This window comes from Empidonax traillii, unplaced genomic scaffold (genome assembly GCF_003031625.1).
Source record: "Empidonax traillii isolate 1590-97213 ecotype Southwest subspecies unplaced genomic scaffold, ASM303162v1 scaffold631:size1259156, whole genome shotgun sequence".
NCBI classification, from domain to species: Eukaryota; Metazoa; Chordata; class Aves; order Passeriformes; family Tyrannidae; genus Empidonax; species Empidonax traillii.
Window position 1 is genome coordinate 999,628 of NW_020955824.1, and position 23,790 is coordinate 1,023,417.

The following is a 23,790-nucleotide window of genomic DNA, read 5'->3' on the forward strand; positions in this document are numbered from 1 at the left end:
AAAAGTAAACCATGTGAAAAACTTACCTTAAATAGAAATATCAAAATAAAGGTATGGTTTGGTATTCATATATTGGCCTAGAGACTCCTCTAGATGGTCTGCATCAGTTTTATAAGGTAATAATGCAGCCCTGCACATCATAGTTCCACAACTTTAGAAAATTTATAAACCACAAATATAACTGCATTTTTTATTAACCCCAAATCTTTCTGTATTTTCTTTTTTTGTGTGCAAAGAAGCAGCAGAGAGCTATTTGCTACTCCATTCTTTCACTTCTCTTAGGTCATAATTTTTCATCTATTTTTTTTATTTTTTATGTGGCCCTCTTTTTCCCCCCCAACAGCCCTGCAAAAATATCCAAATGATTCGTTAGCTTTTCTCAGAATACAGGCACTTATGAAACTCTGTGCAGCTTTGTTTACTGTGAAATGCAGCTCAAAACTTGAAAAACAAATCATGAAGGGCTGCTTTAAAAATTCAGTAGCAAGCTAACCTTCTCGGGAGGAGGGGGAAAGGGGGAAGGGGTATAAATGTGTATCCAGCTCTATACATCTTTTTGTTGAATGCAAGCAATTTTATGATATACCAAATTAAAAAAAAAAAAATCTCTGCAAACAGACAAGGAAAAGTTGAAAATGATTTTACATTTTGGTGACAAACATTTCCAACAGTTAGTTCTCTTAGGAGTCATTTCTAGTTTTTATTAATGAAGAATGATGTTGTCTGGGATGAAGCCATACCTTTGTGAAAGGATGTTAAAAACCACTATCACTGAGGCCTAGAAGTGAAAGAAGGCTTTAATTTCAAAATAGTTGGAGAACAGGCATTAGGATGATTCAGCTGCACACTATAAAGCAGGTTTTAACTAAAATATTTATTGTCTCTGTGAATATAATGAGAATTTCATGATCCCATGGTTTAAAACCACTTAGTAGATTAAAGGTAGTTCCTCAGGCTTTCAGTATTGAATAGCATTAGTCCTTATCTGATATCAATGAAGTGCAATATGGATTGATATTGGACCATACTGTTTAGAGTGAAAATGGACTGATTCCCATTACAATATCAGCCTTACCATGTGCTTGTCGCTTTGTCCCTCAGGGTAATTCATCAACCAGAGGTACAGTCACATATCCCTCTTTCTCCAATCTGCCTTAGAGAGACAGATTTTTGAGACCCAAATACTCAATAAGCTTTAGGATCCATAAAATAGGCAAGTCATCTGGCTGGGGATGGATTGACTGTGGAGTCCACAGTGATCTTCTCATTCAACATGAAAAGCTGCCTTCAACATTAGCATTCGGGATGGCTGTTTTCAATTGTCATTGATATTATTTGACCACAGTCCAAGAAAAAGATAGCCACAATAGCAGCCTGTGTTCTAGAGAGCCATTTTTGGTAACTCAAATTACTGTCATTCATTTTTTGTAACTCAAATTACCATCATCATTTTACTCTAAAATACTTCCTTTTACATATGTCAGTGCTTTATGGTGATGGTTTTGACTTCAGTGAAGAACTCGTAGGAATCCTTTGCTCCCTCCCTTCCTATACCTGAGGCTTTCATCCCACCAAATGGCAAGTTCAGATCTCTCACAAGCCAGCAATTGGTCCACACCAATCCAGACTGTAGCCTGCGTGCCACCCGGTGAACCCGTCCCACATTGCTGGACCACACAGTGGCTGCCAAGCCATATTTCACACCATTGGCTCTTTTGATCACTTCTTCTTCTGTATCAAATGCTACCACACACGTCACAGGACCAAAGATCTCTTCTTGCATGCAACAAGATTCATCCTTAACTTCAGTAATAACTGTGGGCAACATGAAATAGCCTTTCTGGTTGCCAGGTGGGAGATCCAAAGCATCCACTCCCTCTCCACAAAGGACTCTGGCTCCTTCAGCCTGGGCTTTCTTCACATAGTTCCTTACCTGGGGAAGCAACAGGAAGACATCAGTGCTAAAGGACATCAAATCCTGAGGGTCCACACATCAGCAGGAGCCCCTGAATAACTCCAACTGGAACATACTGCCCTCCTACAACAGAGGGCAGCTTTCCCTTTCTTTTGTTCTTATGTTTCTTTTAAGGAAAGCTGTGTATTTCTTGCTGAAAAAACAATTGTTTGCTCTTTCCTAACTTACTAGCCTAGCAAGCAACACTGCTGATCCTTCTGGATAAGTACTGTCAAAAGGGTAGGGTCCTTGGTGAAAACACATGTGCTCCCAGAGCCTCCCTCCCTTCTTCTAGGGCAGTTTGCCCTATATTCCATGCCGTGGTTCACTCCTTTACTCCAAGGGATCAGTAATATTTTCCTGGCTCACAGGTAGGCTTATTAAATGTTTACATGCCACTAGGATGATGAAGCCATGAATGCTACAGAAAATCTCATCAATAAATTATTAAAGATGTTTCCATGGCTGCTGCCACCACATGCTTGCCACCATATGCTAACATCGGACATGCTGTTGATCTGCTTCTGCCTTTCTGCAATTGTTGTCTGGTTTCTCTCCTTATAGAAAGCCCAGAGAGATACCACAGGGCTTCCTTTTCTTTTTCTTCTTTTAGGCACCTTGGTAGGTTAAACTTGGAAGTACTTTATGGAGCCACAGACAGAGGACCTCGGGAAGTAGGTGTTTCTCCTGCTCTAATTCAGAACAAGAGAACCTGCTGAGGCATCAGAAAGCATGACAAAGGTCTGGTTTTCTCTCAGTCTGTTGTTTTTGTTTTTTTTTTCTTACTTATGCTGGTTGTGTCAGATAGTTTTGAGATATGAGCAGCTGCTCATAAACTCATAAACTCATATCATAAACTCTCTGTGACACCATAATATTCATTTCATATAAGCCACTAAAGCAGACTATGTTTAACAGTGCACCATCTCAGCCACTGTCCACACATAGGCAATTCCAAATTACTACAAGCAGTTCTAGGAAACTGTGTTTTGTACTCCCCAGAATCTGCCAGAGCAATAAAAAAATAAGACTTTTAGCTTGTCAACTAACTCATTAGGCAAATAAGTGATCTTAGCAAATGCACTATTAAAATCCATGAAAATGTTGCTGAGCTCTAAGATTGGTTAATATAAATTAAGGATTTAGAAACCATTAGAATTATTTCATTCAAACAGAAGAAATATTTTTTGTCATTTTAAATTATTTTTTCCAGAGTAATCATGTGATCCCAAGCCACAGGCAACAGAAACCTCATAAAAAAGATGCCTTATAACAGCTTTGAGTCATCATCCCTCAGAGCTGATCTTGGAGAGGACATGATCCTTTCCATATACCTCTGAAATCACCTTACACAGCCCTCTAGAAGATGAGATGAAATCACAAACTCTGTGTAACATCACCTTTTCTAGATGTTCTTTGCTTATCAGTGCTCCCACATCGACTGTAGGATCTGAGGGATTCCCGGTCTTCCACTTCTTGGCCTCTGCTACAAAACTCTTCAAAAACTCACTGTATATGCCCCTCTGAACAAAGATCCTGGAGGTGCAGAGACAGATCTCACCCTACCGAAAAGAAAGAAACAAATACAAAATCAACAATATCGGTTCATATTACACTGTACTACTGATGCATCCTAGGAGACATGTCACACAATGAGACTTGTGTCCCCACACCCTCAGGAGTGCAAACTCCATAAACCAGCACTGCAAAGTGGGATTTTTTTCCGGATAAAAAAGGAAAAGGGAAGGAAAAGACGAAACAATATCAGGATCATGCAGTCACTACCATAAGTAAATTTGATTTTTCATTGATTTCATGTTTTCTTTTTCAACATTTTTCGTAGCAAATGTGATTTCCTATTCTGAATGATCTCTGTCTTCATTTCCTGATAATCCATTTCTGACATCAAGCTATTTTTCTAAGCCTTTGCCCTGATATGGTTTCCTGGCTTTGGTAATCTCTCCTGAAGGTGGTGATGAGGGAAGAACAATGTTCGTAAAACGTAGGGGAAGTCTCCTAATTTAATTCCAGCAAATCAGCAAGCACTTACTTGCACAATGGGACTTACAGCAGCTCCTTCCTGAAGAGATAAGCAATGTATCTCTTTTGAGAGGAGTAATGTCACCTTGTTACCTTCTGATGGAGGGCACAAAGATGAGCCCTTTATTACTCTGATCCTTCATTATTGCTTGTGCAATAATGAAACCTTGTTCCTTTTTCTACTTAGGCTTTTCTCACAACACAATTTCGAAACAGACCTTGACAATTTACAGATCCAAAGGTATAGGCACATGCACACAAACTCTTGGACACACGCCCCTCCTTGCTGCAAACAGGGTTTATATGCCATAGAGGTGAAAGGAACCTGGTTGGCAAAGCTGGACCTCAGGGTGGTGGGGATGCATTGGCTCAAGTCGGCATCATCGAAGATGATGGCGGGGTTTTTGCCTCCCAGTTCCAGCGAGAGCCGCTTGCAGTGTGGAGCACTTTTCTCCGTGATCCGCTGGGCCGTCAGCGTGCTTCCCGTGAAGGAGATCAGAGGCACGTCAGGGTGGCAGACAAGGGCTTCTCCTGCCTTGGCGCCCGTTCCAAACACTATATTTACCACCCCATGAGGAACCCCTGGTGGGAAGAAAGGCACACGGTCATTGTACCCTTCCCATTGCTCAGCAGGTTTCACTTCACTGTGTTTTGTCCCAGAAGTTAGAAATCACCCGTAACTCCAGGGTGTCAAATACTGGTCCTTAACTTAAGTAGAAGCTGAAATGCATGGTGTTAAATAGCTCTGGAGATCATGAGTTAAATGATAAAACCAATTCCACTGATCAGTCAATCTCATCTGATATGCATCAGAGATCCAGTTTTCAGTCATTCAGGGAAGAAACAATCATCCTTCCAGTTTTAGTTAACAGGGCACCAAATACAGCCATGACACAGATACCAAGAGCTAATTCTCACTCTTGTATGTTCTCATGGCTCCTCTGCTGACACTACAGACTTAAGGACATCCTTATGCAGAGTGCAGGAGGGGCAAAGGAGACCCACAAAAACTTTTAATCAGAAGATAGTAGACAAAAATGGGCAACAGCTGGGGTTGGAGAGATAGGATAGTGTGAGGACCAGGAGAGCTTTTTTTCTCCAGTGCAACATTCAGCTACAGCAGTCTTTCCCAAAGCCTTTGAGCACCTTCTGATTTCTGCAACAACAACAAAAAAAAACTCAACAAAATGATGCATGGACAAGCATTTCCACCCCATTCCCTCTCCTTAGCACGCTACAGGACTTACCTGCTTTCTCCAAGAGCTTGCACATCATCCAAGCTGTGACAGATGTCATCTCACTTGGCTTGGCAACCACAGTATTTCCACATGCTATGGCAGGAGCTATTTTCCAGGTCAACAGATACAGCGGCAAATTCCAAGGACTGATTAAACCAGCTACAAAGCAAATCAGAGACAGAAGTTGAATCTGCTGGGATACAAAACTCATTTCTCTGACCTCAAGAAGTTATACACCAATAAAAATTTACGAAGGGAATTTGGCTATGGCTCTAAATTCCAGAAAATTGTACAATAAATTTGCAGCACTTCTTTCAGACAAATAACTTTTTAAAAGAATTGTGCAAATGATTCTAAAAGTGATCAGCTGAACTTTCTGAATCAAAGTTTTGCTTCTTCTTCAGGACAGAATCTGATATTCACAGGAAGTTTTTCAGTGTTTCCTAGGAACATTAATGCAAGGTTAGCCATAACAATCATTTACATCAACTGGTCTGTGGTAATACTTTGTATTAGCAAACAGCAGGTGAAGGTAATTACAGGGGTTGTGAGGGTCCTTAAAGATCACCTAGTTCAAGTTCCCCTGTTGTGGACTGGGACACTTTTCACTAGACCAGGTTGCTCAAAGCCCCATCCAACCTGGCCTTGAACAACTCCAGGGATGGGGCATTGACCAGTCCTCTGGGAACCTGTTCCAATGACTCACCACCCTCACAGTAAAGAACTTTTTCCTAATATCTAATCTAAACCTACCCTCCATCAATTTGAAGCCATTACCCCTTGCTCTATCACTACATGTCCTTATAAAAAGTCTCTCTTCAGCCCTCTTTTAGGTCTCCCAAGAGCTTTCTCTTTTCCAGGCTGAATGTGTTAGCTCAGATCATTCTTGCTTTCTTTTGCTCTTCAAAGCTTTTGTTTTTCAATATTAATATTACAAAAGTATTTATAACATATAGCACATATTTTACAGATAAATTTTAGTCTAACTCATCAGTGCCAAAATTTATCACTGTACAAAACCTTTGTTCTCACAAATTGCTCAATTACTAGAATTATTTTCAGTAATTGCCTGTAGGAATATTTTCACTTTACATATTTATGAGAAATTATGAAAAAAATCTGTGATTGTTAGGTGTGACTCCTCACAAAAGCCACAGGATTTCTTGCTGTTTGATGGAGTAGACATGGTGAGGGACTTTTCATTATGAGAATGATTTTACCAGAAGTAGCCATGTTCTCCACTGCTCAAGAAAACTTTTAAATGGGTTCACTAGGTTAGCCAAATTTATGTTTTAAATAATTCAAGTGTAAATGTGGTGCATTCATATATATTTAATGCTATATGTTTTGTTTATATTATATATATGTAATATAACCTAATAATGAAATCAATATAACACCATTACTTTGTCAGCTCAGCATAGCCACTTCATTTCTGAAGCAGCAGCAGCATCTAGTGGCTGAGTTCAGCAATTCCCCAGCTAGAACTGCTTTATCAACCCATGTGCACTCACGTCACAGACTCTTTGTAAACAACTACTGCTTTCCTAAAGGTGAGGAGTATCCTGCTCTCCCTGCAGGATTAGCTGTTAAATGCTCTGCACGCCTCACTGACCCACAGCTGTAATGCTTACCTACAAAGACTCACCCGAACAAAACACAGGAGAGATTGAGGGTGAGAGCTGGCAGGTTTGGCTTTTAAAGGTGTGCAATAATTTTTTTTTTTTGCCATGAAGTAGCATAAGTGATTTTATGTGAAGTTGCTGATGCTTTAGTGGACAAGCCATGTTTTGCACGTGACTCAAGAGACAACAAACGCTGTTGAAAAAATGCTCTCTTTGCTGAGCCCCATTTGAGGCAGACATTTTGCCAAGCTATTCAGCATGTCAAGATCATCATACCAACTCCAACAGGTGCCCTTGAGGTGTAATGCACACAGCCCATGGTTGCCATCTCAGTGCACTCTGTGACGTGGTGAAGGATGGAAGAGGCAAAGAATCGGAAGTTGTATGCAGCTCGAGGGATGTCCACTGTTCTGGCAAATGTAATAGTTTTTCCTGAAACAAAACCAACCAAGCAAGCACACTGCTGTTATCATGGACAGAAACAGTGCTCTATGCTCTGCTCTGAAAGTTGATTTGCATGTTTTTTGGGAAATGTCTTTCGTCCTGCGCCCAAGTAACCCCCAGCACAGTGCAACCCTTAGTCAATGACAACAGCCCCCCTCCAGTAATGCATTCCAAATATCTAACAACTGAAATCAGTATCAGCAATTTTGAAAAGCAAGAATGCCCCAGGAATCCAAAATCCAAAATTTCTTCAAAGTTCATGCACATCAACGCCAGTTTGCTCCAACAGTTTATACCATATTAAAAATTTCATCCAAATCCTCCATTTCAATAATCAGTAAGACACACTTGAGATGAACAGTTCCAGTTTTTACCCTGATCTTTTGACTCTGCTTGTGCAAATGCTTCCAGGTCATGTTCAATCAGGTCTGCCAATTTGTTAAGGATCTGAGATCTTTCCAATGGACTTTTTGAGGACCAAATTGGGAAGGCATCTTTGGCAGCTCTGACAGCAGCTTCCACCTTAAAAAGTAAAAGAGGGATGGTGAATGTTTATGAAAGGCATAAGAAAGTATCAAACACTCAGCAGATGAATCCATATTTCAGAGGCTAGTAATCCAGATCACACTGCTGGGAAGATGTGAGCTTAAAGCTTCTCCTTTGCCATCACAACACTATCCTATAACTCAAGAAGTGTAATTGAAATAGAGTATCTAGAAAAGAAAATTCGACAGGAACTTTTGCTTTTCTCCAAATTCCAGCAACTTGCAGGCAACCCTTCAGGCCTGGAGGAAATGCTGGACTGGTCAACTGGTACCAGCGAGTGCAACTGACCAAACTGAAGCAGAATCTTTTCTCTCATGGAAAATATAGCAAGAATCTCCCCTGGAGCAAATGCTGTTTCAGTCTAAACATCCACGGCCCTTGCAATACAGGACTTCCGCTGTACCAGATAATGATGAAAGTAAGGGGCTGCAGAAGGAACAGACTATATGCCCTGCTAGCCCTTGATTTCCTTCTCTTTGCTCCGTTTGGTTTAAGCAAGGACAAAGAATATTTTTAGGGAATGGATGCTCAGAAAAAATTTATTTTACCAGATCACAGCTAGAAATTCATTAATTCCCTCACAAGAAAAAAAATTCCTTTCTAAACTCTTGGAGTTTAATCAGTTCTCTCATCAGACACCTATTGAAACCTACAGGTAAAGATCATTATATGCATTTATATAAATGCATACCAGTCTTATCAGTATTTCACTTGAGATGTACACGACTGCTGCATGGTCCTTCAGCCTGACCTTTCTTCTGAACAGTGCCAGATTACCAGCACTTTTCTGAAGCAGACTAGGCTTCAAAGGATTGAAATTTCTTTCAGAAAGAAAAAGCAAAAGCTTTCTCTCCCATCAATCATTTCCTCCAGATTCTTGAGTGGAAGTTACCTGCATCTATTGATTTATAAGCAGTTCCTTCTTGATGTTTATCAAGACTAAGATGGTCATCAATATCCTTCCACGTTTTAATAAAGTGCCCTATTTTCCAATTTTTCTTCCTATGTATCACTTCTTTATTGTTCCCAATGTCTTATCAAGATGGGTTTTTAGTCAGAGCTGTCTTAGCTGGTTTCCCAAAATTTTTGCCATAAAATTCCTTTAGATTTTGGAGATCTGCCAAAATCAGTAACTAGGAAGATGTTGATGTAATATTAATCAGACCATTATGACCTTTCCAAATGTTGCCACATTGCTGGCTCCCATGCAGTCACTAAAGGCTCCTTTCCACCAATTCTGCAAAACTGAGTTCCAAATTTGTTCTTTCTGATGTCTCAGAGCTTTTTTGGATTTTTTTAGATTTTGTAGATTTTAAAAGTAGTTGTGTAGTAAATGTAGATTTTAATGTAGCTGTATTATATCCCTTACCCTTTATCAATGTCTCTAAATTCCGTTACTTAGTCTTTTTCCAAGGTAGAATTATAAAAAAAGACCCCTGTTTAAGAACATCTCACTCTAGGCCTGGACCAGGAGATATTACACAGATGAAGCAATCTTCAAGCCCAGAACTTTGGAGGAACTCCAAGGACTGTATCTCCATCTACCATCTGCTTTGGTAGAAGATGAAGATGAGGAAGAAGGCATCCCAAATGCCCCCAGACCCAATTCCCAAAGGAGTGTGTTGGGGCAGAATGGGGCAGAACCAGGGGTGGACAGACCTGGGATTGGATGGACCTTATTATAAAATCATAGAACCACTGTCTGAGTGCGCACACACATTGTGTATTCCTCTAGGCCTACTGCTCTCTTTATCTTATCTTACGCATTAAATTGGCCTGGAGTCTTTTTCTCCATGGTCTTTTTAGGCAACACTTCAGATTGTGATAGGTGTTATAAAAACCATCACAAAATAATTTATAGACACTCTAATGATGTTTTACTAATGAGGGCACAAAATTTCAAGCAGGGAAAAAATCAACCTACCCCTTCTTCTTCCCCCTCCCACACACATGAGAATTTACGGTCCTCACGAAAGTAAGACCCAGAGTTTGAGAGCCAGAGCAATACCAGTAGAGAGGCCAAGGAAGGAAATAAACCAACATGCACAAGGTCACATGGATCATTGCCAAGCCCAGAAACCTAGAATCTAGTCTTTCAACTTTTGTTCAACAGCCTACTGCTCAAGTGCTGATGATAGCAGGCTGTCAGTCACTGAACAGCTGAAGCAGGACCAAAGCAGGCCTGGGAAAGGGGAACTGCAGCTTCCTGAGCGAGTCCGGTGCAGATGCCATGCTACCCTGAACAGGTTCACCCTCTGTGAAACCATACCACCTTGACTAATTAACTTGTTCTTCCACCCTCCCATCTTGTGATGCTGCTGCTCATCTGTCCTCTCCTCTGTGGCCTTTTCCACCAGGTGTTGCCAGGACAGGAGATAGCTACCTGCATTTTTAACCCTTCAGCATGTTTAGAAGAAGGACAAAAATGTTGCTTTTTCATAGGTAGCAGAAGGAAAAACTAGCAAAGGAAGGAATTAAGTGCCAGTAGATTCATCTAAAAAGGCAAGAGGAAAAAAGGAGAGAAACTGGTACAGATGTAAGACAGAATACAAAAGTTAAACAGTTACTTAGACTAGTAAAAAGTAGCAAAGACAGTCAAGCCAGAAACAAAACACATGTAAGAATTCAACTATGAACTTGTGTGTCTGAAACACTTCCTTCTGCTTTCCTGTTCTGCACAAGACAGACACAGAGAAACAATGCACAATCCAGACCCATCGTAAAAGGTTGATATCAAAATACCCCAAACTGAACTGCCCTCAGGACATGATTTTGCTTTCACAGGGAATGATGGAGAGGAGGAAGGTTCTTTAAAGAGAGGTTTTTGGAAAGTAGAAATTTGCCAGCATTAATTTTTCCTCAACAGCCTGTCTTTTTGAGATACAGGGCACCTGCTCAGCTTGCTGTGGTACTGCTATTCAGAATTTAAGATATCTAGGTGGGGGAACAAACTAACCCCTGAGAAAAGTTCATTCAATGTTTTTGGTAGAAAGCGGCTGAAATGGCTACTGCAGCTGACCTGGTGTTAAACTCCAGGGTCAGCAACAGATTTGCTGTCTCCTTCCGTTTCACCTTCTAATCTTCCACTAAAATTAACCAAGAAAATACCCAGTGGGGCATTAAGCCTTGCTGGAAACCAGCATCCTGAGTTCTTTGTTGAACTCAGGCCTATATGCTTATTTTGGTATCTCTAGATAACCTCAAGTGACATGTGACTGCATTTTCTTCAGCATATTCCATCAGTCATCAGTGGATGCCAGCTCTGCAGAGCCTAACCTTCTTGCGAGCAGTCTAAAGGTAGGTACTAAAGCACTCACCAAATTTACAGGTCTTTAAATTGGGTTCCCATTGCTACATACAACCACTGACTCAGAAACTGAAAGAGAAAAGCCATTGCTCTTGGTAATTTCAACTGTATCTCCAGAGTGGCCTGTGGCCTACTTTGTTAGGCTGTTCTGGTATTCTTGATTATCTTTTAATGATTTTGCAAATGAATGGACAGGAAGATTTGGACCTGCACATTAAAGAGAAGTCTGTTCAGATATAACTATGGTTGTAATGAACTTATTCTAACAAACCCAGTCTGTTACTCTTTAACCCTTGGTCATCAGCATCTAACAAATATTTACCCAGTTGAAATTACAGTGCAAAGGTTTCTGCTGAGAGAAGCAAAGAGAAAAGATATTAATAAGGCTGAAGTGCAAGTGAAGTAAAGAGCTACAGACAGTAGCAGTTTGTTTTAAATATAATTTTGAAAATACTGTCTGCTACTACTTCTCAATATTTTCCAAGTCCTTTGTGCTATCCAAGCTTGTCCAGCAGCTTCTCTCTTCACTAAATCTGAAGCACTATTTTGGACAGACTTGTAGGTCCCTTATAAATTAGCATCAATGAAACGGTAGCTCCTCTGATGAATGTCATTGCCCATCCACACCTGCACACATACAAGGTACCATGAAAACATTCATCCCACTAGAGAGCGTGGGATCAGGAAACCTTTTCACACAGAAGAAACGCACTCATTACAGCCACTCCATCACCTCTGCTGAATATCCAACTGCTAAACCAAAATCAAAGAGGTCCAGAAGCTTTTTACCATCTTCAGAGAAGAGACAACAAGCCAAAAATCTTTTTAAATGAAAACTGCAAATCATGAAGACACTAAAGGAGAACACATTTAGTTACGTATGGTGTCTATAAGTTTATTTACAGAGAGATCAATAAGCACTTTTCTCCCTTACAGTCCGTTTATACTTACAGCCAATCTGAGCATTATTGTTAACTTATGCACAGGATATTTCCCATGTGAGCTAACGGAACTCCATGCAAGCTACTGAAGTTTTGTTGATTCATACCAGCTTAGGATCCAGACCGCAACTTTCTAGTAGCAAAATGTGAAAAATAACAGCATTTGCTGCCACAGGAGGGGATTACACAGCACTGCAACATTACCAACATTACACAGCACTACAACATTAACTACAACTCACTCATTTAAGTGTTGAAGTCTTACTAATTTTTTTGTTCTCTTACCGTCAGCCTCTCTTACTCAAAAGATTATTGTTATGTGCATTTAACATTTTTCACTTTTTTGTACATCTGGATAATACTCACCTCTTCTTTGCCGCTGTCTGGCACCTTGCAATAGACCTCTCCGGTGGACGGATTATAGGAGTCTATGTAGGAGGAACAAGGAATAAATTTGCCACCTATAAAGTTTTCCAGCACTAAGAGAGCCTTTGACTGAGCCATCGTTAGCTGCTTGCTTCATCTGTGACTTTTCTTCTGAGGCATCAGTTTAGATTAGTATGTCTGTATGTATTTGCACAGCGAGTCTGAACTCCTCCCCTTCTCTCTCCCTGCACCGCTTGCTTGCTTGCATGTGGGAACAAATCCCGGTTACAACAGCAGGAAAGGGGGAATGGGGAAAAATTACTATTTCTGTGACGAAGCAAGAAGGCAAAACTAGCATAGCTGCTGGAAAACAGCTCTTCTTTCTCTCTAGGAAATAAAGTACCAAAGAAAAAAAGGAAGATTCAGATTATCAAATTGCTCTAAGACTGCATGCCACCTCCTTGAACTCCAGAGATACTCAAAACACTACACCCAGAGTAGTATGTTGTCACCAGGAGATTGTGAATGTTTCAATTAGCAGTCTAGAAAGGTTTTGCACCCTAAGCCGCTGCCAAGCCATCAAATTTCTTGTGGATCAACATACAAGCATATTTTGATTGAATAAAGGTGATATGTTTCTATTGCACAATAACAGATCATTTAGGCTTCAACCAATTGGCACCTCCGGGCAGAGTTCAAATCTGTGCTGAAAGATAGTGCAGTCACATTGAAACTGGATTAGGTAATACCTCTGCTTCTCCCAAGCTACAAACTGGGAAAGCATGCAGTAGCTATTCTGCCATCACAGAATAGTGAGCCTGAAAATTTATTGCAATCATGTGTGAGAAGAGTTATCAGAGGTTCACCCCGTATCACACTTCCTTGTCCACGAACAGTAAGAAATTTATGCAAGTTTTAAAACTGAAGACACGTTCTTGTGCCTGTAATTGCCCACTGGTTTAAAAGCAACCTAAATATTTTCAATGTCTGAAGGCAAGTTCAAGTAGGACAGGTTCAATGCAGGAGCTAGGCAGTATGAATCTCTGGAATCCAGTAGGGCACTGAAACATTCACAGTTGGCATGGTGAAACTGGTAAGAACTTAAGTGCAACTTCTGAACTACAAAAAGACATAACAAACAGCGATAATTCATAAGCTTCAGTTTTGGCAATAACATTTTTCAGGTAATTCAGATTCATAGGGTTTTGCATGCACATAAAGCATTGCTGGTACTTCTAAAAACATTTGTGCAGTCAAGAGTACCATTTATCTACGTGGTCAACTGCTGAACTGGGGTTAAAGCACTTAAGTGCAAAAAAGTTACCTACCAAAAAAAGCATGTGGAAAGTGTAGGTGCAGACCATACATGACTTTGAACCAAGTAACAATCACAGGCTTTTTGTGTTGTTCACTACCTTTACTTCAGTTTACTTCTCACAACTTTACTTTAATTAACTCCAGTGATCGATGCTGTGAAGCAAGTACCTTAATTCCTGTGCCCTGCTACTAACTATGGGCAAAGTTGAGTTGTCTCCACTCTGCACTCGTACAAGTCTTGAAATACCTGAGGTCTTTTCACACATCCTATTGAAGAAAAGACAAGTTGTAGTCAAGTGTGTCTGTCCTGAGCTTACACTGCAGGTGGCAGAAGGACCTTCTTTTTTAGTTGGGAGGTTTCATCTGCCCATTACTGAAAAGTGGGAAGGAATTAGAGGCATAAGTAAGCACAATAACTGGCTTTAGCAGACATCATAAGATTAAACTGTCAGCCTTTGTTCAAAAGAGCACTAAGTCTGGATGAAAGAGATGTGTATGCGCAGTAGCTGCACTGAGTAACATGAGAAAAACTGAAATTGTTTATTCAGAAAAACAAGTTGGATGCCAGTTTTGCATTTTTGCTTGCAAGTTTACTCTGAAACTTCTTGGTTATGGAAAGCAAAAAATTATTTAACACAACTTAGAACTGTTTAAATAGTAAAAGATGAAGGAGACAAAAATGCTTGGACAAATTTATTTTATTACTCTTACTCTTAAGAATATTCCTATTCTTAAAAAATAAAATTAGCCAGAGTTGGCACAGCTTCCACTACACAGCAAAAGAAATTTCATTTTTAAATAAATTTTGGGACAGGGAAAATAATCCCAGGATAATACTACATGCCATTCTCTTGAAAACAAACTAAATAGTTCTTTTTTCCCTGAATATGAATTCAACTCAAACCTAAAAATATATTAGACCAATAAAGTTACTTTACTGAATTAATGTGCAGCAAAAAAGCAATCAAAGAAAATATGTAAACAATTTATGTCTGGAAGTAAGGAGCTTTTTTCATGATAATTCATCATCTTTTTCTCCAATTCAACTTTCTAAGATTTTTCCATCAACTTCTCTAAGGCCTAAATTCCACACGGAGAAACACATGGGAGTCTTGAGATCAAGAAGTGCAACACTTGCAGTTACTTGTCAGTTGGCATCTTGTTCTGCAGAGGGAGAGACAGATGAATGGATCCCCAGATGTCTCACATGATTTAGCTTTTGCCATCATCATCTTCTCTCCAATTAATTGCACTTGTTCCTTCAACTGAAATAACTGGATTCTTAGACAGAAGTTTGGATATCTGATTGCATTTTGGTTGGACGGTGGAAATTCTGTCACCATGGTCATTCCTTAATCTAAAAATATAAGCAAATGGAAAAAACCCTACGGTGAAAAATGAAGTACTGAATGTAAAACAATCACAGCATTTTTCAACGTGATGCAGTTAGTTGTGGAAAAAACTAATTCCTTTTGCTCTAAAGTTCTCTGGAACAAGATCACAGATACTAAAACAGCAATTCCCAAATAACAATCAGAGAGGTTATTTAGTCCCAATTCTAGAAACATTGGTCATCATAGATCTAAATAGAATCCCACTCACTTCAAGTTAAATTTACGAAAAATGGGTGCAAGATGAAAGACCTAATTCTGGATCCTATTTAAGACCAGAGAGATTGGTAAGAGCATTAAAGCTCCAAAAGGCCCAGAGCCTCTGGCAGACCTAGCACATCATTCCTACACATACATGGGGAAACCAGAAATTTTCATGCCCTAAATCCAAGTTTTGATATTAAATGACTCTTTAAGTCTTGGTACGAGAACTAGGTTTATGTGACTAAATTGCACTCCTTCAGGCCTAAAATTAGAACTCAAATTCTAATCCAAAAATAATAGCAACATCTTTTCAAAGTGACAGATAGAGCGACATTCATTTTTTTGGCTTCTAGCAGAAGGCAAAACATTTATGTTTAGCCCCACAGTTTTTGATTCCTCTTACAAAGAATCAGAAAATGTTTATAGGCATCAGTAAGAATGAAATGTACAGTTGTCTTAAATGTTAACAGAAAAAGATCTGGGACCCTAACTAGACACAGTAATAATGGCCTATACTTTTTATTTGCAAGTTATTTCCAGTATATTTCAAAAAGACTGATGTACGTTAAAATATTGAAGGGTTATTTTTTAACTGAAGAGGTAGAAAAAGTTCTAAATAGAGCAATTTTTATTCATTATAAATTGAACAGAACCATGGCAAAATTTCCTCACATCTTGCTGAAGCACTGCCTCTTTTTTAGTGGAAAAAATTAATTTTTCAGGCTAGAGGGTGTAAAACAGATCCTAACCATAATATTACTCCTTTGCAGAACAGAAAGTCTGTTATAAAAACACCATACCTCTGTAACAACTCCTGCAGCAATAGTGGAACCACTGTAGCGTAACATAAATCTCCCCAGCTCTTTGAAATCTTTGTATAACTCTAGAGCAACAGGTCTTTGAGTCTGTAGTTCTATTAGAGCATTCTGTCCTTTAGTCAAGAACCTGCAGGCAAATAAGCAAAAAATTCTATTAGAAATATATATGCATGCATAAATGAAGAAAAGAACACTGAATAAATGGGGGAAAATCAAGCCAAAGTATAACTATCAAGCTTGATTTCAAGTGTAACCCAAGCCATGAGACTGAACACTCATTTGCCTGGAGTACACATTTAAAAAGGGCATCTGAGGTTTCTTCAAAAACTTCTAGAGAAGGGCACTCATCACAATATTTAGCAAATTGTTTTGAAGCTAATTATCTCATTAACACCTGTTTTTTGATGCCAAGTACAAATCAAGTCTTGTTTCAAACCCCACAACTAAAGAGCCAACTCATAGCTCTGTAGAAATCTGCAATAGTTTTCAGACATGCAACTTCTGGAAAAGGATTATTCTGATAACATTGTATGTATCAAACTGCATTTCTAGCCAAATACAGCTTTAAATAACTAGAGGGAGGTTACTGTAGTTGTATGGGAAGACTCCCTATTAGCTGGACCACTGCCTAGTCAAGTGTAGTTTAGACAGTAAACCAGCTCCATAAGGAGACCCCATGCTCTAACAGGAAAAAAAGAAATACTATGATAAAAAAAGGACAAAAACTCTTTAATTGCAGTGCTGTTGATCTGGGATTCACTCCCAATTCTGCAAGCGACCTTAAGCAAGTCATTTGACTTCTCAGGTGCTCCACATTTATCAAGTGGGCAGGAGGTTTTTCACTTTGTAAAACACACTGAAATCCAAACATGAAACCAACTAAGACAATGAAAGCATATTCTTATAAACATATTAGCGATTCATTGTAGAAACTGCTTGATATTAAAAGTCAACCCATTTCTTGAGTAATCATTAACTATTCAAACCACTTACTTAGGTTTTTTCTTTGTCACTTCACCAGTGCTTTTGTGCAGGACACTCAACAGTCTTGTAATAGTAGCAGGTTCGCTTACTGTTTGATAGTGTAAAAGCACCTAGAAATATTTTTTTTTCAGTTATTAAACATTCTACAATAATTAGCAATCCTAGGAGTTAATACCCGAAAACATCAGCTTGTTTTAAGACTTTTTTTTTTTAAATGCTTATAGAACTTCCCTTGTAGGATTGTCTGCATCACATTCAGTTAACTGTTTCTAGCTCCTAAACTTTGTGATCTCTACAGATATAACATAAAGGCCATGTTTTATGTCATCACAAATATATTTTTCTTTCTTAAGTGTTTTGCTTATGCCACCTCAGTGCAGCATGAACCAATATTTTATTTATTGTAAAAGGGATCTTACACCTAAGTGCATCATTATACCTCTACAAGGTGTGAGCCTCTAAAGGACAGCCTAGCTGTGGCAAAACTCACGTTCTCTGAAATGGCTCAGCTATGTATTAAAAGCCAATAACAATATGCATAAGCAGACAGAGCAGCCCATTACATCTGCTTCAAATTATAGAAGAACCTGTTTCCTCTAGAGAGACAGAACCACTTCTGGATTTTAAATGTATCTTGTATTCAGGGGGTCAAACTTGGAGAGGAACATGTAATAAACACAGGAGCTTTCACAGAGACTTACAGGAAATCCTTTAGTGATTGGAATCTCAATATTGAAGATGAGAACCCGAGCTCTGAACCGAGTGCAAACTTTAATGGGTTCTTTGGGATCACAAAATACACAGCCCACACTACAAGAGAGAACAAAAACACCCATATATATATGTCTTGACATACAAATGTTAATCACTGCACTGGAAAAAGATAATTATTTAAAACAAGCAAAGGAAAGACTACACCACTTTAATATAATCAGGGCAGTGAGGGGGTGGATGCACGGATATATCCAGGAACACTGTATAGAAGCTTGTAACAAAATTAATTCCTAGACAATGTCTACCTTATTTTGTGTGTATGCATGAAGAGGTCTGTCTAGTTCAGTGAACAATTACGTCCATTTCTAATCAGTTTCTATAAATGTCACTGTTTCCTGTGCGTAGGTATTTTTAAGAATTAGACTTTCATTCAGAGATTCAGTGTTTCAGATCAATAGCACAAAATAGTGCAGGGTGCCCAAAATTTCAGTGCTGCTGCCTGTAACTCAACTGTTTTCTGAATAAAGGAACACCATGATCAGGGCTCAAAACTTGAGCTGTGAGCAGCATTCATTTCCGAAAAATTCTATGTAGAGTCACAAAATAGCTGCTGCTCGCTGTAATTTGAGAAGTAGACTAGACATAGCTTATTCAGAGGAGCTAGTTTTAGCCATCTAAAATGAAAATAAAATTAATCCCACATTGGAAAACATGACTGAAGAGAACAAATGCCATGACTAAACATATACAATAGATGTCATCAAATTTCATCAATGTCAAGAGGATTTAAAAATTTGTAAGTTTTCTTGACAAATCTAAGGTATCTCCAAAAGATGAATGACACTAAGGTAACGAATTGACTCAAGCCTTCATTCAACAAGCAGATCAAGACTTTTTCCCCTCCCATTTACCACAGAAAATCACACCCCATTCGGAAATGGCAATACAGAAAAACCCGTACTTCTCCCTTAAAAGCAGAACATAAACTTGAAAAACTACCAATGTAAGGCAGTTTTCAAAGAGTAGTTTGAAAGTTTGCTCTCTGAAGCCCAACTGGAATGTAAAAAAGCTGAAGAAATTATGGATCTGATTTTCTGGCCTGAACAACAACTGACACTCACCTAAAAGCTTGAGGCTAACGCTTAACATGAGACCTGTGGACTGGAATAGACATAAAGAGATTTGCTGTGTCTCACTATCTGACCACCCTACCCAAAAATAGGGTCAGCAAAACATTCAGAGAAACAAATCTTACAAGCAGCTGTGTTGAATAAACATTTTCCATCAATTCCAGTTGCCCAGTTTTACTTACTGCTACAAAATGGCAGTTGTTCGGATGTGTTTTTTTAGAAAGATTTATTATTTGGTAAGTTCTTAAAAAATCTTTTGTTTTACTTAGCAACAAGGGTTTACTTAATTTAGCTATTAAAATGTCCAAGGACTAGCCTAAAGGAAAAAAGCTCTGAGGGTTCTCAATGTCAGCACTAGGCAAAGTATGAGAACTAACAGTATTCTTCTGAGGTTGCCGTTGCACATGTAGCAGATGTTTCCAACGTTTGTACGAGCAAGCCAGGTGATATGCATCATTTTGGTTTTAAATATCCTGGTAGCCACATCATTCTTCAAGTAAACCGCCAATAGTCAAGTGTAATAGTTATATAGCTTTTCATTAAAAACAAACCGTTACTTAGACTGAAACCCAGTTTTGCTCACTTGATTTTGATGATATCCATGCCGGTCAAAGTGAGACTAACGTGATCTCCTGCTGCAGCCCAATCAACTGGTTCATCATGCAGTGTGATTCCTGGAAATGAGTAAGAACAGAACCTCACAGTGAAGTACCTAGGTTCTGACCTACAAACAAACAGCTCTGTTTGGGCCCTTTGTGCTTCATCAACCATTACTCATCAATTTTCAGTATGAATGGGTTGAGAGTAAAAGCTTTTTAACAGAGAAGACAGAGGAAGCTCTTTTCTCCCCCTCGGTTAGAATTCACTATTCTCTCTCACCCCACCCTGCACCATAACATGGCCTTATTTAAGCCAGAGAAGGGGACCTGGCACTTGTTATCAGCCCAGATGACGCAATCCTGAAAATGCCGCAGTACTAATATCTCCGAATCTGCCCCACCCATCCTCTGAGGCACATGCACACCCTAGACCGCATCTTTCGTATACTTTAATGGTACTATGTCAACTTTCATTTACCTTACGTGGGTTTGCTGACTCTTTCATAAAAAAGCATAACTGAAGCCTTTCATTCACGACACCATGTCTATTAGAAAGGATCTTTAAAAGTAAGTTTTATTCTGATTTTGGCATATTTTCATTTCTTTAAAATAGCTGGTAGATGAGACTAATTCGCTCTGATTTAACATTTTGAGGTTTCTGGTAGACACCAAGAGAGAAGGGAAAAAACTGGTTTTTAGAAATACTGCATATATTTATAGGACCTAGTTCTATTTTGCTACAGATTGTATCTATTGATTTGCAAATCTGTTCCCAAAAATACTCACCAAAAATATGCCAGAAAGCATCATTCAACTATAAGCATGTTAAGTACCATTTTTTTAGGCACTGTTGATAATTATTTCACATATATGTCATTCTCACAGAATAAGTGAAATCAGCCTCTTGAAATTAAAAACTTGAATTCTAATGTGCACACTACCTTTAGTTAGCACTGTGCGATAAATTATTTCTTCTTTACGTTAAATGTAAATAATACACGCTTAATGAACTAATATCCCCAATCTTCACTTGCATTTCAGTGATATGAGAGGCAGTACAAAAGAAAAACCATGATCATCCCACCGGTGATAGTCAGACACAAAGTATCTTTTTCCATGCTACTTCCTCCAGTCACAGAAGGAGGGAGTGACTGCACTGGTGTGATACCCATTTCACCCATGTTACTGTAACATTCCTGTGCGTGCGAACAATGTGCTAGAACAGTATAAACTAGCACACTGAAGAGCTTCCCAAACTAGCATTGAACAAGGTAGTCTGGGAACAGAACAGGACAGTCAAACCAGCACATTGCTAAATTCAGGCTAAATACTTAGATACAGAAACCTATTTATTTAGATTGAGGACTCAATTTTTAATTCACCGGTCAGTGCAGGAAAATCGTAATTTTATCTTTCTGTTTGCATATGAAACAAACAACTCTGCAGTGCAAAGACAGCAAGCTTCATCAGGAAATAGATAAGCATTTAATGTCTAACTACTCCTCTCTTTAGAAATCAAATGGACTGAAATTTAAATCCAATTTTCTTCTCTTTTCTAGTTGCTCAGGGCAATTATATCCTGAAAGTCTGACATTATAAAAGGATCAGTGACAAATCCTAGGAAGATCAAACAGGAGAGACTACTTAATTCTCAAGCTTTTCCATATCCAACTCTTAATTTCTCAAGGTTGTTCAACATCTTCACACTTCCTAACAGCAGTAACACTTCACAATAAAGCTGAATACTAATGATTCCTGTAATGCATATCTTTATAGACATTGCTGTAACTCAGATGTTTTTACAGAGTCTTCATAAAGCAATGTCAAAAGTCACAAGGTTATTACATTTGGATTATCTGATACGGTAAAAAAAAGCATGCAAGATTTCACATACTCTTCATAGACATATTTATACAGACACAGTCACATCTAAAGAAATTCGTTTTATGCTTTCACAATTTATGTTTGACAGTTAGTATCAGTTTGACAGTCTGTTACCATTTCAGTAACTGTTTCTAGCCCAGCATTGACCTGAAAGTAAACATGCTTCTGAAGACTGTACCTTTTGCAGTGCAAGTTTCATTGGGAGGCATTGCCAGAAGTCGTTCTCCAACTTGAATATAGCCTGCTTCTATTTTACCAGTCACACAAAATCCTGACCCTTGGTCTGTAATAAACACAGCAACGATTTCAAAAAACTTCATAATTTGGTCAATTTCCCATCACAAGTTAGTCTCTCAGCAATGCAATGAAGATTTTTTTCCCCTCCCAGTAGAGTGTTCAGTACTTGCAAGTTAGCCAGCTGCACATCATAATGAAAATGAAACATTAAATTCAAAACCTCTAGATCTCATATTTTTCAGAACTAAGGAAGAAATATCTGTCTTTAAACAAATGTAGTTACATGAAGAAATATTTTTTTAGTTTTTTTCAGTATTCAATTAAGCCATTTAATTTCTAGCAATATTATTTAATTCGGCACTTTCTCCCTATAATTAGATAAAAAGCATACAACAGACCTCACATAATTCTCATGCACCCAAGTGCAAATTCCTATGCCATTTACTTTTTAATTGAGTCAGAATCCTACATGCTCTGTCTGCATATTACTTTTACTACTGGAAAAATCAAAGATTGATTCAGTCCTATTTAATATAAGAAACTATTATTGCTGGGGATGACTTAAGTATTTCTGAATAAAAAATCTGCTAAGTTTTTCTTCTTGGATGTCCTAACATTCCGTTCATCATTTGAATGATATGTCAGTTATTTTCCACAGATATCCTACACGTGCACATTTATGCACATACACCTTAAGAAATGCCTCATCTTCTTAGCATGTGCTTGCAGGTGTGTTTAAAAAGAATCCTCTCAACTGATTCTACAATTACATTTTCAGTACCCATACAAACAGCAAATACATCTTTTGCTGAACATCACAATTCAGTGATAAGCACACATCTTAGTATTTTGTGTCTCACAATGCTGAATTTAAAGCTGAATTTAAAAGAGTAAGTTGACCTCAAATCTTGGGGTCACCTATTACCAAGTTGCTCTTTTGTGTTCATCACCAATGTTGATGAATGCTTCCATCTATCTAGCTAGAAAAATGTTACCAGTATGCCTGCATGCTAATTTTCCTCTATTCAATCCAGCAAATGAGATGAACACAGTCAATTAACAGAAAACATCAGATTCCAAAAAAAACCAGAAAACTGGAGAAGCAGATATTTGCTAGAAAAAGAATACCCAAGTCATGGTATAAATGCTATCTCAATATGGTACACAAAAGAACCTGAAGCTGCCTTTGCAAGCACTTGCAGGCAACCAGAAACATGAACTGGTTCCAGGTTCTCAACCACTCCCAAGTACAATCAAGAATGATTTATCTTTTGTTCACATCATCACCAGCTCTGGCTTGGCAAACCAATGTGGTCTTTGAAGTTTCACCCTCTACCAATGCTGATAGCTTCCTGCAAAGTGTCAAGTTCCTTCAGATCTCCATGAAATATAAAGAAAGGGGTTTTCCAAACGACCTAAGAGTACACTCAGCACTCGCACTTTTTACACCCTTCTATGGACAGCTCCTACAGAGCATGCACAGGTACTGGAATAAAGCTGAGAACAACTGTTGCTTCATGTACTTATATCTGCAGCTACTTCCTCTAGTGCCATCCAAGTTAATCAAGTTTTGAGATCATAAGGTAAGAAAAAATAGCCTGAAAAACACCTAAAATGCTGCATTTAGTAATAAACTCTATATATGTAAATTGAGTCCCTTTCAAAGCCATTATTTTTTTGCACACCTAAGCAAGACAGATCTAGTCAAAATTGCTCATTTTGTGAAACTTAAACTCAACACAAAAATCATTATTGCAACAGAAAAGCTATGATAATAATTTGAAAGATCTCTATCAATAATCCTAACACACTTTCCCATAGGTCACAAAATTCAAGTAGAAAAAATAAATACAGTGATGACATAGATGACAAAAACTAGTAACACACTAGGGTAAATTCCCACGCAAGTTTTCAATATTTAACATTATGGCTTCAGTACCTTCAATCAGCTAACCAAGAGCATGTGCAATACCTAGTGTTTTCTCAAAGGTACACATGAAAATTGCACAAACCTAGTATTTCCAATTACAATCAGAATTTTTATCTGATTT

General features: G+C 38.5%; 2 protein-coding genes across 3 annotated transcripts in view; both read right to left on the reverse strand.

Annotated features, from left to right (window-relative positions):
* Window positions 1-779: 779 nt before the first annotated feature.
* On the reverse strand, window positions 780-12,707 carry ALDH8A1 (aldehyde dehydrogenase 8 family member A1). Its single transcript, XM_027898973.1, has 7 exons — window positions 12,462-12,707; window positions 7,676-7,823; window positions 7,134-7,289; window positions 5,242-5,391; window positions 4,320-4,576; window positions 3,355-3,516; window positions 780-1,933 (listed from the first exon to the last, which is right to left on the reverse strand). Exons 1-7 carry the CDS (start codon window positions 12,597-12,599, stop codon window positions 1,481-1,483), a joined length of 1,464 nt encoding a protein of 487 aa, XP_027754774.1. The 5' UTR covers window positions 12,600-12,707; the 3' UTR covers window positions 780-1,480.
* Window positions 12,708-14,459: 1,752 nt separating this feature from the next.
* HBS1L (HBS1 like translational GTPase) overlaps window positions 14,460-23,790 on the reverse strand; it is a 60,599-nt gene continuing 51,268 nt past the window's right edge. For both annotated transcript variants that reach the window (XM_027898971.1, XM_027898972.1), the window contains 6 exons: window positions 21,681-21,785; window positions 19,603-19,693; window positions 17,877-17,985; window positions 17,185-17,285; window positions 16,174-16,318; window positions 14,460-15,135 (listed from right to left, as the gene is read on the reverse strand). In XM_027898971.1, the coding sequence (XP_027754772.1) occupies window positions 15,124-15,135; window positions 16,174-16,318; window positions 17,185-17,285; window positions 17,877-17,985; window positions 19,603-19,693; window positions 21,681-21,785 (563 nt within the window). In that variant the 3' untranslated portion in view covers window positions 14,460-15,123. The remainder of the gene's footprint in view (window positions 15,136-16,173; window positions 16,319-17,184; window positions 17,286-17,876; window positions 17,986-19,602; window positions 19,694-21,680; window positions 21,786-23,790) is intronic.